Raw genomic sequence first — 18614 nt, 5'->3', positions numbered from 1 at the left:
AATCTCCCTGTTACTCTCCATGGGAGCAACTCTTGGTGTGTTGCAGTTGGCTACCTCTCCTTGGGGTATCTTGTACCTCAGTAAAGGGGAAGTGAAATCCCTTTTCATTGGGAAAAGAGGGCTTGTGTGAGTGCTTGAACTTGGAGAATGGCCTTTTGTAAGAGGCCATGACAGGAGTTGACTTCTTCTCCTAAAACTCATCAAGTGGCTACTCTGATCTCCAGATCAGAAACAGAGTGCTTGTTTCTCTGAGCAGACAAAAGTACTCCAGGGAACAGTCAGATTTCTAAGAAGCTTCAACACCTTCCATGTTTCTTTCCTTCTCTCCCTCCAGCAATCAGAGGTCACATGGAACCCCCTTTTTTTCCTGTAGTTGAGCTGCAGAATGAAAACCCCACTTCAGCAGACTGTGAGCAGGTTTCTGTTTTGACTTTTCAACTTACATTGCCGAAGACAAATTTTATTAGTAAAGTCCTGGGCAACTCAGCAGTGGATTTTTAGGCTCTGACTGGTTGCCTGGAGCTGCATTTCTTTGAACTGTCTTTTAGAGGAACTGCAGCTGTATAAATGGACCAACACTGTGGAAAGAAACTATAAATATGGCTTTATTAAGGTGAGTTTTTAAATCAAAGTGACTTTTTGAAATATTTCAATGAACCTTAACATTTTGCAGCTCTTTCCAACTGTATGTTCCTTTTCAGCAATGGGGGAGCAGGGGGATATTATTGAGACAACTGTGGCAGTGCCTTTTCCATGAGACTCTTTAACCTTGACTGGGCAGAAAACTTCAAATGACTAGGGGCTAGCATGCTTCCTCTGCTAGTAATTGTCACAGTGCAAAATGTAGCTATGGTTTTGCAAGGCTAGATTGATACTACTGGGTTGGGGGCTGAGGAATGAGGAGTTTCTGGGCAATTGAGACGTTTCCTGCTGCCTTGCAGCTTTTTTCAGTGGGCAGTGGTGGATTGTGCCTCCCAAGGAATGTGACAAACTCACTCAATATATGTTTTCTTGCTAGAAGTTAATTGAAAACAATGATTTAGCACATAAAAAATGTGCTAGCATAGCTTGGTGATGGTTTAGTGCCTTATATTCCTCTCATGTTCTTGTCACAGATGGTTTAGACTCCCTTTGCTTAAGTACACATGGCAGGTATGTGAAGTTCATAAGCCAATTGGTACTTTGAGTTGGCTGTCCTGGGAGTTAAATGTGGGTTCAGTAAGCACCACTGAACTCTAAGGAAACAAGAGCTAATGAAACTGTAGAAGAAGCTAGGGCTTTACATCAGAAAAGACACATCTATTCCAGCTTAAACACAACTCCATCTCTCCATGTCTCAATGACTCCAAAGTTGGCTTCAGTGAAACCAGAGAGAATTAGATAGAAACAGGGAATCCAAGAGAGTGGAGCAAGGGATAGGTGGAGGGTGGTCATCAGAAAGTCAAGGCTAAACCACTGACAGTTCTGTCTTCCTCTGCCATAAGGGCATGTCTTTGAGGAGAACACTGGACAAGCTTCTTCACTCAAGTCCAAGATCATAGAATGAAGGAAATTATTTACAAGGCTTCTCAGAGGAGTCCAAAGAGAGTAAAAATAGCTGTGATTGAAGCAGTTTTCCCCTCGGCACAGACACAAGGGTGTGTGCATGGATCTGCATCTGTGAAAATGAAAGTGTAAAAGAAAAGGCACTGCAGTACATCATCCAGAGGTGGTCTGAGCTAGGATTTCCATTCAGCAGAGCCTGCCATGAAGAGGCTTTGTAGCAACTCCCAGTGTTCAGTTGCAGGAGACAGAGGTGTTCCAGATACACTGTACCATCATGGTAGAAATGTGTTTGTTTTTGGCACAAAGGTAACTGCCCCTTTTTTATTCCCAGTGTCACATTTTACCCACTTGCAGTTTCCTGCTTGTATGTTTTGGCTTTTGACCAGGCCCTTGGGCTATGTGTGCTCATCTGGTTTTGATAAAACATTGAACTTAGACAATACATCTTCTTGGACATTTCTTCCTGTTAGATTCAAGGGTGATACAAAGCAACCAGTACTTGATCAGTAGCAGACACTGTTTTCATCAAGCACTGTTGGGTGTTCATTAGCCATGAGAGGACTGGAGAGAGAACTTTCTGCTGCACAGACCTGTCCAGGTAGGTGCTTCCTCTTCTGAGCCCTCTTTTAGCCACTTTAACAAAGCACTAGGCTGTAAAGTAAGGTACCCTTTTGAAGTCCATACTCATGTACTAGGCTATAACATCTAAGTTGTTTGGCTGGTATTTATCTTGCTTCTTTTACAGTCCTGTTAGTGTGCTAAGACAGATAAAAGGCTTGTGAGATATTGAACAGATGAAGAGGAGTATCAACCTCATTAAAAGCTATCTCCTCATCCTGACATTTAGGTAGCATTTAATGATCACAAGAATTTGCAGTGCAGTAATACACTGGGTAAAAAGCTGAATAAAAATAGCATTTCTCATGGTCTGTCCAAGCAATGTGTGTGACCTCTGTTACCATAATGAGTCTGTCAGCCCCTGTAATACACTTAATATCCCAACTATGTGCAAGGAAAAGATGTACCACATCCACATTTAGTAGACAGTAATGTAAAACATGAAGAAAAGGTACTCATCTCACTGAAGTTCATCTATCTGCCTGTCTGCCCCTGCATCTAGTGCTTATTTACACCAGTCATCTAGGCTTCCCCTTGGAGGAGGGGGAGGTCGAGTAGGAAGAGGGAGAAACAGAGTTATCTTCAGAGGGTTGAGCATCCCTGCTTGATTTGCATGCCTGGCTTGGACTACAGTGTCACTGCATGATGCAGGACTACATGATGCTGAGTGAGCTTGGGATGGCTGCTGTCTCTGTGTCAGCAGCATCTTGCATAGCCATTGCCTTAGATGGGTACTGGTGTAGTTCTGTGTGCCAGCAGAACACTGCATGTAGCCTAGACCATCAACATGGATCCAACAAACTGCTGCTGGGGTTACTGCTTGTTACCTCTGGGTGACAGCCTTCCATAGCCCTTCCCATCAAGCTATATTTTCAGTGCTGTCACACCAACAGATATATGGTGTCCAACTCACAGCACTCTTATAGCTGGGGTGGTCTGTATGTGGGAGCATGTAAGTGAAATGGGTGATGGGTGAAACTCCATGGAAGCTACCCAATTAAATTGTTTCTTCTGCTATTGGAAAGCCTTTGTTGCACAGGCAAAGAGAAGATACCCAGATTTCCAGATTGCCATTGCTGGAGGTTTTAGCCTGACCTCAGGATCTGACAGACAGCATGAGAGAGGCTGAGGCACTACACAGACCTCTTTGTTCTCAGCTTTTTATCTCTTTATGTCTCATCTCCCTTCCTTCAGCCAGTGGAATGAGATGAAAGTTGTGTGCACCCCTCTGCAAGCTTCGTGATAGATCCAATTAAAATACCTCATTCTTGTAGCATATGTGAGGGTTGAGGAGTTGAACCTGTTCAGCTGGAGGGTTACAATCCTGGAGGGCTTTTTCTGTCCTGGTTCTGGAATTACAGGGATTCACAACTGAGATGGAACACTTCAACTTTTATGGGAAAGGCTGGTAGAACTTAACATGCTATTCAGTTTTCAGCAGTTTTTTGCTCCACATGGAATTCAATCTCTCAATCTTAAATACTCCTGTAAATAAACGTGGTAGAATCCCATTTAATTTGTATGAATTGCACTCCTTAAAATCCTCAAGGCTATTGGAACAGATTACAAGCCAAAAAAACAGGGCTTTTTTTCCTAATGTTCCAGCTGTGCAAATCCATCCTTGGATATTAAAAAGACTAATTCTTGTTATACATTTTCTGTCTCTTGTATCTTGACCAATTTGCTAGAATTATCAAAGATCTTGTTCTCAGAGTGTTGTAACTAACACTTGAGGTTTTTTTCACCACATCATAATCCTCAAAGGCAAGGGATAAGTCTAAAAGTAAGGGCTGACTGCAGTTTTCTCAGTGACACTGAAGCACATGGTGTACCTCCATTAGGTCTGTCTCCAGGTCCTGAGATTAGAAGGCAGCTGGCAATATTCATTAATGATACATAGGATGCAGGGAAAATCCTGCTTATACTCTCTCTATTGATTATTCCACTGATTATAATGAGGTTTTCTTTTTGCTGGTACCATATGTACATGGAACAAGAAGAAATACACAACAGAGGTTCATTTTTTTGAGGCATCACTTGTCTTAAGCCATCTCTGCTTTAAAAAATGAAGTTACTTTTACACAAACCATACAAAACCATTGTCAAGACTTACATGAAATACTGTTGTGTCCTAATAATAACTTCTAGCTGAAAAATCTTGGCATCCTGTAGTTTAGGAAGGGTTTTAAAATTCACCTTCAGGTTTTTTTGGGCAACAGGCAAAACATGTGGCTCTGTTTAGGAGCTATTTTCGTTAAAGCTTGACAATACAGGATGATAAAATACAGCTGCATTGTTTAAACTTCCAATTGAATTTCTGGTTGGTGTCCAAGTTGTTTCATCAATATGGCGCCATTCATTTCAAAACAAAGCTCTTGGAAGAGTCTCCATTACCCCACCATTGATCAAGAGGGTGTTAAAATGTAGAGCCTAATTATGTTCCTGGCCTGGTTGGGATTCTGAAATTGGATTTTTATAGCTGTCAAATTTGCAATCAGGGTAACTTTTGTGACAATTAGTCAGAATTATTAGAGCTTTTGTTGCCAGAAAGTTATAACTAATGGTGGTTGGTTCACTTTTCAAGGCTGTGACAGTGTCAAAGGCAACATATATCTTATAGAATAACCATTTCACTACAACATTGTCTATACTTAACTGCACCCAAATGTCTACTACTGTCATTGTTATCCATCCTCCAGGGCTGAGCTGCTGCCACAATCTCTACTGCAAGCTCTGCAGATATAATGAACTACTGAATTGTGCCTTGTTACAAAATGAGACTTGTGAAATTGTCACTTGAGAAAGTTCATCTTTGAACCTTTCTCCCAAGCTTGGTGTGATAAGGACTGTACTCCAAAGGTTATTAATGCAGCTCATCTGGGGCAACTGCTATTTGGAGCTTTTAAAATGAGCCAAACATAAGTATCTGCATTCTCTTGACTGAATGCTCTCACAGTTTAAGCACCTACCTGTGTGTGTAACATGGACTATGTGCTGAACTTGAACCGTTTGCCCACGCAGGACTTTCTTCTTGGTACAGCTCCATAAAAAGTACAAAACCTCTCAATTAATGGGAACAACAAAAGGAAAACATTTAAAATAGCAAATGAAAACAAATCCAAAGACCTATTAAGGCTGAGGTATCTACCCTGTGCTATCTTTTTCACTGTTAGCTCATTCTTTGCAGACACATGGTACTTCAGCTTGAATTCTGATGTGTGAGTGGATGTGCTCCCAGAGAAAAGCTTTCCATGCCTAGTGTGCAACATCTAGTTTAGAGGCATCTGGACCTTCTGTTGGCAACAACAGAGTTTTCTCATCATCTTCAAGCTTTAGATAGGCACTAGCTGTAGGAGTGCTGCCTGATACTGGCAGGCAATGGCCATGAATTCATCTTTGTGTTTAGTTGAATGAATTACTTTCCAGTGGCAGTTAAAATTTCCCCCCTTTGCCATCATGCCCGTGTTCCTTCCCCTTTCTGTTCCACTGACCCAACCATCATGGTTTAAGGAATTACTGTCCCTGAAAAAGAATAAATCAGTTTTTTTTCTGACAGGTTATTTTTCATCTCTTTCCTATCTGATGTGTTGTCCATCTGTGAGGTGCAGATGTGCTCATTCTGAACACAGAGGTGGCAACGTCTTACACCATTTGAGCTTAAATAGTAGTGCTACTTGGTGTCAAACTATCACCTCTGGTTCTAACCAGGAAGCCAGAGCCTCCCTTTTTTATTTAACAGATGCCTAGAACATCTCTGTGTCCACTGACATGTGTTTACCTGAACTGATGTTTGATTGTTTTTGTCAAAACCTGACCTGGAATGTAGCTTTATTGGTACAGGATCTAAGTTGTTCAAACCCCTAGTCCTGCAGAAAGTTTGCCTGCAAAGAAAAGAGGGTATGTAATCAATTTTGTTTAATTAAATCAACCTAAACTAATTGTCAGCTAATAAAATAGTGTTGGTCAGCTCATAAAACAGCAATGAAGATTAAAAGAGTAGTTGCCATGAACAGGTGGTAATTCTGTTTCCAAGTTAGACCACATTACTCTCTGGCACAGGCTCTCTGAGAATACCTCATATTCTAGGGGGTTTTTTTCTAATGTTTATGAAACTTATAAAATATAGGGCTCATTTTATAACCAATTTTCTATCTCACCTGCCAAGAGCAGTGGTGGTTGAGCCAGCACAAGGCGGATGCAGTGTTTTAGGCAGCTGTCCAGAAATAGATTCCCTGTGCAGGGCTGTGGAATACATTTCTACCTTTGATTGGCCTTTCTTTTGTAATTCTTGTGATTTAGTTTTCTCTTTCTTGTTGCTGTTACAGAAAAGACCTTGTCAACATTTTTCTGATGTCACTGATCTTGACCTGGCACAGTTATGCAAAGGGAGAAACTTCCGATGCTGTGATGCTGTCTGACTCTGGATGGATCTTGAGTTAATAACAGTATTCCTCTGGATATGGCCCTTGGTGTTTCTGTTGACTCTGCAGTTCTTGCAGAAGGCATAAAACATTTATCTAATTTGAACTGGAAAGGACTAAACTAGAATCTTTATCTGCTCCTCAAAGTAGAAGCACAACTTGGTGGTTTGCGGTTGCTATTAATGGTGGAATAATGATAGAAAGCTTATTGCATAGTGGTCATTATACCATTGAGTTAATAGTGCAAAACTATGTGGTTCTGAAAACTTTGTTGTGGCTTGCAGTTAGTTTGAATGCCCTGTAGTGATGTAAAGCTTTTGGCATCAAAGTGACTGGTTGCACTGTCTATAACTTACATCTCATACCCATTCTCTGTGATCACCATCCCCAGAAGTCTCACACAGGATGCCCTTGGTTGCTCTTGCATTAAGTCCTCAAGCCTATGAGGACACTGAAAGTCTAAATTAATTCTCTTCCATTTCAATCCTCCTCTTTGTGATCACAAAACGCTGTGCTGATACAGCTCTTAGGGCTTCTGGCTGCAATGGCAATCTGTTAAAAGAGGATGCTCTGGGAGAACTCCCCACCTGACAATTTCAGCTGTGAATGCACAAGCCAGCATCTTGTTTAGGGGCTTTACCTGCCTTTAATGTTCTGTTACATATTGCTTTGGGACCTGAGGTTGGCCAGACATGGTCATAGGGGTTTAAAAAGAAAAGCTTTGCTCTTGTGCCTCTGCACCCCTCTTGCATTTGATCTGCTCTTCCCTGGCATGGAGGGCAGCTGCTGTGCTCCAAGATAACTGATTTCTTGTCTCTTTGAGACTTGCCTGTGATGCTTTCTTTGTGCTAGTAGCTGACCTGGATAACTGAGCTTTGTTCTGCCTTCTCTCTGAAGGCAAAGGATAGGAGTTCCTCTATCTGTCTGTCTCAAGTAGGTGGACATGATGCTAGAGCTGCATCCTAACCCTCACTTGCAGTCATGTGTCTGCTGTAACAAAGTCAGGCAGCAGAATGTTTGAGATGTGTTCTATGAAGGAGAAACAGGTATGTTACCTATAGTAGGAGGTACCAGAGTTAGAAACCAATCAGATTTGGAAGGGTGAAGAGCTGGAGTATCTGGAGAGAGGTTTCTGTGGGAGGCCAGGACTCCTGTCTGGCTCTTGCCAAGTTTGTTTGAGACTGTTCACATAGAAGATAAACGCCCTGGCCACGCAACAGGAAAGTCAGAAAGTACTGTGTTTTCTCTCTTTGCACTTAAGGTAGTGCTCACATCTACCCAGGCTGCTTCTCTGGCTTAGGATATATCCTAGATCCCCATTTGCCTGCTCTCTGCTCTGCAGCCAGAGGTGAGGTTGCAATACCTGCTCACATAACCTGGAGCCAGCTGGCACTGGTAACCCTTGCAGGAAAGGCTGCAGCATGGCCATTACCTTCTCCCTTTGGGATTTCCCAGCAGCAGGCATTGCCTCTCCAGCTGAGGCAACACTGACAGTCCTATGAGGGGCTTGGGGCAGGTCGCTCTGAGATAGAATTTCTTTAAGAAAAAAGGAATAAGATAGAGTTGGTGTCCATTCAGGGCAGTGTTCAGTTCATCCACATGTGCCATGCTTGCCCAGCATGATGGAAGCAGCTGCTGGGAGTCACACCAGCAGCCAAGTCTACATTTACTTCCCTCAAAGGACAGGTTTAAGAGGAATGTAACACTGGTGCCTGTGGGACAGCTCTTGGCCCTTTATCACTGCTTATATGCTTTAAAGCTTGAGGTGACACAGAAGAGTCGGAGGAAGATTAAAACATCAGCCCTCCAAAGGAATCCACGTGGGCTTTATTGAGTGTTTGAAGGTCTTAAGGGACTTCAGTCCTTGTCTAGATTGGCACTGATATCATTGCACCAACTTCTCCTGTTCCTCCCAGTGAAGATGAGTAGAGGACAAGAAGCAAGCCTGCTGCTCAGCTTTCTAGGCATATGCACAAAACCATCTAGGACCCCACACTAACAAGAAACATATTCAAAGCAATTATCTGATTTTGTTTGTTTTTATGTGATGTTTCTAGACACTTGTACAACAAACACACTCTTGTCAAATCTTGTAGCAGTTGTTTGTAGTTAGTGTCTTCAAGATGATTTTATGTGTGCTGATCACAACTAATGTGCATCACTTCAGTGTGACCATCATCCTCCAGTGCTGTGGGGGGTTTTTGTTACCATGACAATTATCTCCTCAGTTTATTTAGCATTTTTCTTGGTCCTTTTTATTCTTCTGTGCAAGAAAATGTAGGTATTGACTTGCTCATATACTGTGCTTTCCAGATGAAAGTGCTTTGTGGTTCACAGGTTCTTTGCAGGCCTCAGAGCGGTTTAGAGTCATCTTCTCTGGTTTTACACTTGAAGACAGAAAAACATCTAGAGGCAAAGTTAAGTGGCCCAGCTCACAAGCTGGCCCTGGCAGAGCTGGGGTCAGACACCCTCTCTGAAGCATACTCTGGTTTTCTAAACATTAGGAGGAGCTGCTGTGCCCATACTGCCACAGGCCTTCTCCTGTGCCCATACTGCCACAGGCCTTCTCCTGTGCCCATACTGCCACAGGCCTTCTCCTGTGCCCATACTGCCACAGGCCTTCTCCTGTGCTGACCAATTTGATTCCTTCCATTCTTCTTACAAACATGAGGTTTTTTTAGCATATGCACCAGCTGCTGGGAAGGTGCTGGGTTCTTCTTCCCATGCCTCAGATAAAAACCAATAGCAGCTACTCCCTTTCCTTGAACCTGGGACCCTTTTCTCCGTCGTAGCATGCAACTGAGGCAATGAGTGTCATCATCAAAAAACCCCCTAAACCAAAACCAACCCCAAGCCACTTTTACACTCAACCAAAGTGGATTGTTGCAGCCTGTTTCATTCAGTAGTTTTTTTTGCTGTGGTTGTATTTCTTGGAAGCATCATCTCCAGTGGAGGCACAGGGCTGTTTTACAGGCTGTTTCAGCACTTGGAGTGTGTGCATGCACGCCTTGCTGCGGCTGGGAAGGGGGGAAGTGCTGGCAAGAGTGCAAACAGCCCAAGCAGGGAAAGCAAAGACATTCATTCCTTACCAAGTTTTGCTCCACAAGCTGAGTAAACGCTTTCTCTGCTGAACCAGTGCTGTACAGGGTGAGGGTTTGACATGTTCCCAGTGATAATTGCGTTGTCTCCCTCCCACAGGTTCCTCTGGCCGCCAGCACGGTTACTTTTCCAACCAGGACCGTAAGTGGGCAACACAAATGTCATGGAAAAGCAGAGTCTAAGAGCAATGTGGGGTGTACTCCTGGGTAGGAGGCCATGGCAGCCAGGGATGCCCTTTGATTGTGGGGGGAAGCATATGGGAGGGAGTCTGTGAGTCTCTGCCTCCTCTTTGCCTTAGTTCCTACAAGTATCTGGAGGGCAAGGAAAAGGGGAGCTGGAAATGTCCTTCTCCTCTGAGGTTCAGAGGGAGCATCTGGGAAGGGCCATCCTGCTTGTACTTTTCTGATTCTCCCTTGCATCAGTGCCTGAGAGGGGATACCAGGCTCTACAGACTCTGGGTCTTTCCCAGGGTGCCTGTTATGCTTTCCACCTTGCAACTAAAACTCACCCCTCTGTTTTCCCTGTCCTGATCATGCTCTTCATCAATCTAGGGGGGGTTCTGTAGTGACAAGAGGCAGAAAGGAGGTTAGCTTGATGAGGTGAGTGCTGCAGAGTGCTCAGAGGGAAGATGGCTGTGACCTTGTTTACAATTACAGGCTCTCCCATGAGGACAGAGGTTTGCAGCAGCCCGATGACTCCTCATGTCTGAGTGTCTCTGTGCCACTCGTGTTGGTGTCTCTGAACAGCCTCCCCTGAGAAAACAAAAAGAGTTGAATGTGAATGAGAGTTACTTGCTTGCCTGTATGTGAACTACACGTCTCCAAACTGATGGTAATAGTGGTTTGAAAGTGCTCCAGTGCATGTGCAAAAGCTCAACCAAGGTTTTAAATTTGACCATATATCTTCAATGATGGTGAATCAATAACAAGCAGGAATTTACGTGGGAGTCTGTAGCTGATAGCCATGTGCAGGTTTTGTGGAAAATGAAAACCATGGCACCTTTGAAGCAGCACATATGCTGAGTGGATGAATTGCTCCAAAGGGATGGTTTTTGAAGGCAGTGGTGTGGAAGAGTACGAAGAGCTCACGCTAGTCTGCCTCTTTGCTTTCCTTGCAGAACACACACTCAGCAGAAAAATGAGTGTCCCATAGACCAAAAGCTCCTGTGAAGCCTTAAATAAGATGAGCATCTGTCTTTCTGCCCCCACCTCTTTTGGAAACATGCTTTGTGCTCTAGCTGCAGTTGATCTCTGTGTGCTGTGCCCATAGACGTTACAGAATGTTCCTCTCATTAACTGTGGTTATTCAGCACAGGGTTGGCCACTTGTCCCAGGCACAGCTGAAGTGGGTAGTAGCCAAGCACAGCAGAGACAGCAGCCTGGGAAGGCTGTGTCTGAAACCTGCAGCACTGCATCTCTTGGGTGGGACCCTGAAACCAAAGATGCCCAATACCTATTCCCAGAGCTCACTGTGAAGATCAGAGGGCATTTGGAGTGGGTAATGACTTCAGGTCCTTGCTTATCCTTATCAAATCAGGGAAAAAATGGTGTCCAAATAGAGAAATTGGTCCCAACCCTTCTGGGAGAGGAAGATCCTTCAGTTCTTGTTTCTGTCTTTGAACTCTTTCATATTCCTTTCCATCACTGAGGATGCCATTGTGTACTCCTCTGTTACATGGGCACGTCCTGGCACATGAATGCACTTCTTAGTGCATTGACCCTCATACTGGAACTGCCATGCCAAAAAATTAAATGCCATGTCCAAAGATATGTGAGAAAACATTGTGTCAGGAGAAATTAACATGGAAATCTTCTGCAGTCCGTACTATTGGCCCTGCCACAGTGCAGTCTTGTTTATGAATTATCTTTTTAAAGGGGTGATTTGTTTCTTTGATCTCTCTGCACTTTGTTCTTCAACACAAAGCCACCTCCCTTGGTGGCTGTGCCCTTTTCAACATCTGCCCTGGATCCATAGAGGACAGGAACAGTCCTGTTCCCTGCAAATCATGGCACTTTGATGCACTTCTCAGTTTTCATCCAGGCAAAATCCAACTGATGCTCTTACTCTTCTGCTAACCTGACAGGGGGGATTAAGGGAGATTGGATAGGTTTTTATACAGAGGTTTTTTTAAACTGTTCAAGGAATCCTCCTTACTAGCAGTTTGGTCTAGGATTCCTCTAGTTGTCCTGTGTTTGAAGATGTTCCCTTCCATGGTTTGCTTTTAGTCATTTAGTTTCCAAGTGATATGATGATTTTTAGGATGTAGGCTAAACTCTTTGCCCTAGAATGGTTGGGCCTTGTGCTCTGAGATCTGGGGAGAGGGTATGAGTGTTCTGAAATGGTGAATGTGGCACCATATGATGAGGATTTGCTCCTCTCTTTTATAAAAGGAAACATGCCACATGAGTAGAGAACAAGTAGACTTGTGGGCAGGAGCAGTGTAAAATCATCTCCTTCAACTGCAATATTAACTGACATAGGCAGGACTGAGAGAGAACAACTGAGAGGCAAAAGTTAGGTCTATTTTCAGTTGCAATAGAGATCTAACTGCAGATGCTTTTCTAACTTCTCAAGCTAAAGAAGTTGAAGGTTTTCTAATGCAGGGGCTTGAATTTTGTCGTGGGCTGTTTGTACACCTTGGTGTTCTGCGTCCCACTACCTTTGGAATGCTGCTCCAGGCATCTGGCCCACTGTATTGGGCAAGGTGGGAAGGTAATACAGTGTTATGCTTATGCTCTGGAAGTGCTTCAGAAGTGTGAGTTGCTGCTGTATTTGTAGAAGGCATAAAAAGACCGTCTGTCTTCTGTAACAAAGGCACGTTCCTTGTAGGCTCCTGAGCACTACAGAGATCTGCAGATGCTTCTGGCCACACTCAGGCACTTTCAACCCTTACCCAAGGTGGGTGTCTCTGCCTGGTGTTTCTTATTGGCTGTTTCAAAGCATTGAGCCCATCAGAAACTTTAGTTTCAAGGACTAAAGTGGAATTTAAAGTATCTGAATATAGTCCTTTGTGTCAAATGAAATGATTTGTTAAAGCGAAGCCAGATTTGTGGGGAGAATCAATCTTTTTTATTAGATCAACTGATGTGGAAAAAGCAGACAAACTTGCAGGCATATTAACCCTTCTTCTGGCCTGCATTTGTATTACAAGAATGGAGGCACCTCTCTACCCAAAGAGGCTGTGCTTTAGGATATGCATTCATGCTGACTATTCCTCAACAGCCTTGGTCTGAACTCAAGACTTGGGTGGCATTTCTGGGCATGCTTGTACACTTTTTTGGGTGAAAAGTCTGGTCTCCCTCTGTGTTTGAACACTGGATTGTTACAACCCAACAAATAATGGGCTCTGTTCTGCAGCTGACTCAAGTCTGGGGCTAATTACTGAATGCATCCATGCCTCAATTTCCATCTGTAAAATGTCACAGATGCCCACCATTCATAAATCGCTTTCAGATTTCCAGATGAGGTGCTGTGGAAGTGTAGAATAGAGTTAGTTTATACATATTGTGCTAGAGTATAATACAAACCACATGCAACAGAAGAGCCTCACAGATGTGTCTCTTTCAACTGCAAAAGGCAAGGCCTGGGCTGATGATTTAGCATAGCACTAATTGGGCTAAAATGGGAGATTGCTTTTGTACTGATGCAATTGTCACCATTCAAGTCCTCGTTTACCAACAGTTTTTGGAGGTAGCCCAGTTATTTCTCATTGAGGAAAGCTGTAGTGTCTTGGGTCTGGAAGCACAGCAATTTATAGCAAATGTGGATGTTTTTATAGCATCCCCCACGCTGTCTGTCCTCACACTTCTGGCAGGGGACTGTTCCATTGTTTATTTTGAGTGTGCATCTTGCTTGGCTTGTAGCTACACTTAGCACTTTTTTTGCTGCCTGCAATCTCAAAGCAGAGGCATTTGACTGAGGCATTTCCCTTGCCATTACAGGGTGTTGCATACACAGGAATCCCCATTTATTGATAAGAAAGCTGTTCCTGTGGCTGCAAGCAAATGAAAGCTTGGCAACTGTTCAGCATTAAACCAGTTCTCAAAGTTTAAAGGATCTGTGGGCTGCAACGGTTTGGATTTGAGCAGTTAACTTTGGTGAAGTGTTTGAGAGTGTCTTCCAGACACATTTTATGGAGAAAGATGAAGTTAAACAGTTAAAATCTTTTATTTGATTAAGCACTTTCATGTCTCTTGATTGTGCTGTTGAGGCTAAACTCTCAATGGGTGCAAAACCTAGAAATTCCTTTGACTGCAGGAGAATTTTGATTGCTCCTTCCCATTGCGATCTGGCCCCGTGCTTGTTGCAAAGGGCCAACATCATCCCTGTTGCCACAGTTGTCATGTGTCAGCAGGCACCAGTGACTGTGCATTGAGCCTCTCAAGCTATGCTCTAGCTGTGTGATTTCAAAGCCCTGCCCAGAACTTATTTGCCAGTGTGGTGTTGTCTGGTTGCTCAGAAGTGATTATTGATACTGAGCTGTTGTGAAGGTGTGGAATTGGGAAGGGTGAAGGTGTCTCTGGAGATATCCAGTTCCTTCTTGGTGTGTTGCAGACAAATCACACCATTCTGCAATTGTCCATTTTGGATTTGCTGGCTGCTCTCCCTGTCTCATATCAGTGCTCAGAGGGAGGGTCAAAATTCACTGTCAAATCCTGCACAGCTGTAAGAGTAAGACAATATTGAGGCTGAGTGTGTGGGGTGACAGGCATGGGGGAGAAGCTTGGCTGATGGCCAGCCTTACCCAATGCTTGCCATGTTCCAGAAGAAATCTCCCCACATGCTGGGCCTTCATTCATGGGTCTAAATTTGCCATTTAAGGTGGGTTTCTTGAGAGTTTCAAGGTGGAGGCAGCTAGAACCTCAAAATCTATTCAAACTACCACCAGGATGATATCTCTTAGGGGACACATGCCATGGTGCTTATTGTGTAGATATCATAAATCAGAGAAGGCACAAATAGGCAAATGGTGAATAAAGGCTCAGTCGCATTAGAAAACAAGCAGATCCCCTGATTGGGGAAGCATTTGGTGAGTTTTGGTTTAAAGTAACAGGATACAGGAATGCCAGGAAACACTTTGATGATGGATATCCTCTGAGTTTTCATTCTCAAACGTTAGAGAAGTGACTTGGTGTAGCTATTCCAAAGAGTTAAAAACCTGAAACTGAAATGTGCCTGACTAACCCCAAGTGGATATTTCCTGTGCTAATTTTCTTTAACCCAGAAGTTAACAAGGAAACAACAAAAACAAAACAAAACAAGTCCATAGCACAGCCTTGTGCTAGCCACTAATCTGATGCAAGTGTTATGGGGACCAGATGATATGAGGGATTTGCTGGGTCTCTCAGTGTCCCTGGGTGTCTCAGAGAACAACATTGCAGCTGCAGAGAAATATGGAAAGGATTCCTCTTTCTGCTGCTCAGATCCATAAGGACACTGCAGGGCTTGGGAGGATTTAGATAAAGGCCAGCAAAGGGTGATTAGCAGAATCAGGCAGAGTAATGGCCTGACTATCTTGTATCCTTGAACTGTTTCACACCAGCTCCCAAGTGCTGGCTGACAATCATTAGCCTTGTGCAGAGCAATGGTATGCTGAAAAAGGGCTGTCAGGTGCTGTGCAGAGCCTCAGGGAGGAGTGAAGTGGGGCAGAACAGACAAACCACAGTGGCTGAACCTGAAATGTTGCTGGGGAAATCAAAACTTTGTCACAGTGCTGCTGGCAGTAGTAATAATCATCATCAGAGTGCATTTGCTGCAGAAAGCATGGGTGTTGTAGAAAGCATGGGCAAATGGAGTATTACGATGCTCAGTGAGCCAAGTCCTTCTGAATTCAGACCATCCTTTTCAGTTGCTTAAACAATTGTTTTGTTTTTCAGCTAATTTCTTTGTCTTGGCTAAAGGGAGCCAGTGCTAAATGTTCTGGATGAGGAAGCACTAGTGCTTGAGTAAGCATCCTGAACATAAGGTGTTTATGGGTTACAGGGACTTTGTGCAGGGAGGAGGTGTCTAACCCTGGAGGTGCCTTGCTGCCTTTCAGGCTGAAGTGTCATAAAACTTAAAGCAGAGGTAGAATGTAATGTCATAAATCCAAACTGGAAACAAGATGCTCTTTTTTTTCCTGTACAATGGTTAACTTTGGATGCAGATCACTAAAGAACCCTGGCTTGTCTGGCTCTAGAGTGTCTTTCTGAAAGACATACTCCAGCTAAGCACACATCGTTTGGCTCGAGACTGTGAGAGATTCTCTGACCTGCGATACACAGGTGCAGAACCAATATTATAAGAGTCCCTCCAGACCTTCCAGTGAGCCTGGATTCAAATGTTTCCTTTTGTCCTGTCTGTGTCTTTATTTCATGTTACATTACACCATATTTTGACTGTGTTTTCCCCCTGCTTGCTTCTCCCAGTAGGAAAAAGCAGTCTCTCTGTAAGGGATGTGAGACCATCTCAATTCAAGATGAACTTTCAAGTGTAGTGGGGTTCCCATGAGTGCTTGGACGAGTCAGGTCACGTTAAATATCACTCCATGGCATAGATCAGGGGATGGAGAGATGAGTCTGGTTTAGTAGTGGTGGGTATCAAATGCTGGAGTACTGGATTATTGCATCCAATTCTGGGCTCCCCAGTTCAAGAGTGATAGAGAACTTCTGGAGAGGGTCGAGTGGAGGGCTACAAAGATGCTGAGGAGACTGGAACAGCTTTCTCAGGACAAAAAGCTGAGAGACCTGGGGCTATTTAGCCTGGAGAAAGAAAGACTGAGGGAGGACCTTATGAATGCTTGTGAATACCTAAAGGGTAGGTGTCAGGAGGATGAGGCCAGTCTCTTTTCTGCAGTGGCCAGTGCCAGGACAAGGAGTAACAGGCACAAGCTGGAACACAGGAGGTTCCACTAGAACATGAGGAGAAAGTCCTTTGGTGCTGAGGTGAGGGAGCCCTGGCCCAGGCTGCCCAGGGAGGGTGTGGAGGCTCCTTCTCAGGAGATTCCCAAACCCACCTGCACACGTTCCTGTGCCCCCTGAGCAAGGGGAACCTGCCTTAGCAGGGGGTTGGGCTGGATGAGCTCTGCAGGGTCCTTCCAGCCCCCACCATTCTGGGATTCTGTGATCTTGGTGTAGTGAGGAGCAGAGCTGCTATAGGAGGAATGTTTTCCCTGGGAATGTGCCCCAGCCCCTGTAGGCCCTGTGCCCTCAGCTGCCTCCACAGCAGGGTATGCGAGCTTCTTCCTTTTAGTCTGGGGACTCTTACTCTAGTTTTCACTTAGCCCTGGCTTGCTGTGAGAAGTTTGTATATACATATTGTTTGTACTCCCTGTGTGTCTCTGTTTTTTCTTTTTATTTGCTTCAGTGTGCTTTAGGGCCTTGCAGTGATAGAGAGGTGAAGCAGGGGAGTAAAGGGCTCACAGGAGGGCTCTTTTGGACAGTGTCAGAAGTAGTGAGCACTCACAGTACCACCAGCATTGCTTGGGAGCATCGTGCTCAGCAGCTCCATAGACAGTAAGGCTTAACAAACCCATACTGAAGTGTTTATTGTCAGAGTTACTTCAGTCTTCAGGCAACTAGCGGCCTACATTAGTAAAATGTCCTTGGTGCTTCTAAAAATGATAGGTAATACATTTCATGTTGCATCAAAATCCAGCCATTCCCTGCTAAACCTTACCCTGACAGATACAGACAGATTGAACATGGATCTCACAGCTTGTGGTTGCCTGTGAATAAATGACTGTAATCTAATTCCATATGCTAACACAGCACAGGCCTAACCTGCAAACCAGAGCCTTGTCACTGTGAAAAAGCACAAATCCCCAGGCTGAGGGCAATTAAGTATAAAATTAGTTAGTGGTGTGGGAGTGTGCATGTGTGAAATCTGAAATACAACAAAGAGAGTGATGTGAGCTGTTGAAGAATAGACCTGGCTGAATAACGGAGGGTTTTTGAGGTCATTTGCCAAACAAAAAAAAAGAGATGGAGGGAAAAATTATTTGGAAGAAAGTGAAATGTTGTAAGCTTTTGACACGAAGTAATAACTAAAATATGGCTTTGGGTCAGCCCCAATTATTTCATTTGACCCAAAGTGAACCATTTAGTTTCACTTAAGACCATTTAATTAGTTCATTTCATTTTTAATTTAGGTTGAATTTTGAAATAAACACTATTTCAAACCCTGAGACTGAAACATGTCATTGAGAAACTATGAACATCATTTAAAAGAAACATCTGGAGAAAATATTGCAAAAAGTGTTTAAATGGAACCCTTTTTTTTCCCCCTTCCCTTTGAAACTATGCACCAAATTTTATGGGGGTTCTCAATTAGTAGTTGTTCCTGCAAAGGTGTATTTTGAACTTTCTTCTCACACACTTTTGCTCAGTTTGTTTTTTCAGGCACTTCAAAATATAGTGATAATGAAAATATATTTATTGCTTATTCAGAGGGAGGAAAAAAAAGGCTTTTCCTGTTTAAGCAGATAGAAGAAAATAGACATGAAAATGAAGTGTGAATATTTTATGAGCAGAAAAAGACCAGATAGCAGTTCTCCTAAGAAAGGAAATTGGAGCTGCTTTTTAAAGATAGCCAGTAAAGTTAAGAGTAAAGGGTATTATAGTGGAGGTATGAGAGAGAGATTACAAATGGAGAAATTTTGGCAGTGATCAGGGTCTTCTAGCAGAGGTGGTGAATTATCTGGAATGATGGTAAAAAGGCAAAAATATTCTGTAGGTGTTCTGTTTCACATTGCTTGGCAGCCCAACAGCTCTCAATTTACAGGTGAAAATAAAACTTTCCATCCTGCAAAATGCTGATGTGAAAACTGGGGCAGGGAACAAAACCATGAGGCCATCTTTAGATTCCTCTGAGCCTCTCGATCCTTATCTGTGAGAGAGTTGAATTATGTTAATGGTCATGCTGAGTGGAAATGTTGTGAGCCTTTGTCAGTGC

General features: G+C 43.6%; 1 protein-coding gene across 6 annotated transcripts in view; it reads left to right on the top strand.

Annotated features, from left to right (window-relative positions):
- COL26A1 (collagen type XXVI alpha 1 chain) overlaps nucleotides 1–18614 on the top strand; it is a 176289-nt gene that overhangs the window by 106624 nt on the left and 51051 nt on the right. For 4 of the 6 annotated variants that reach the window (XM_062012562.1, XM_062012558.1, XM_062012559.1 and 1 more), the window contains exon 4: nucleotides 9783–9824. The exons of the other annotated variants lie outside the window; for them this stretch is intronic. In XM_062012562.1, coding sequence (XP_061868546.1) covers nucleotides 9783–9824 — 42 coding nt within the window. The remainder of the gene's footprint in view (nucleotides 1–9782; nucleotides 9825–18614) is intronic. 6 annotated transcript variants of the gene reach the window in all.

Source organism: Colius striatus, chromosome 20, assembly GCF_028858725.1.
Source record: "Colius striatus isolate bColStr4 chromosome 20, bColStr4.1.hap1, whole genome shotgun sequence".
In the NCBI taxonomy this organism is placed as follows: domain Eukaryota; kingdom Metazoa; phylum Chordata; class Aves; order Coliiformes; family Coliidae; genus Colius; species Colius striatus.
This window is presented reverse-complemented; position numbering and strand designations above follow the sequence as displayed.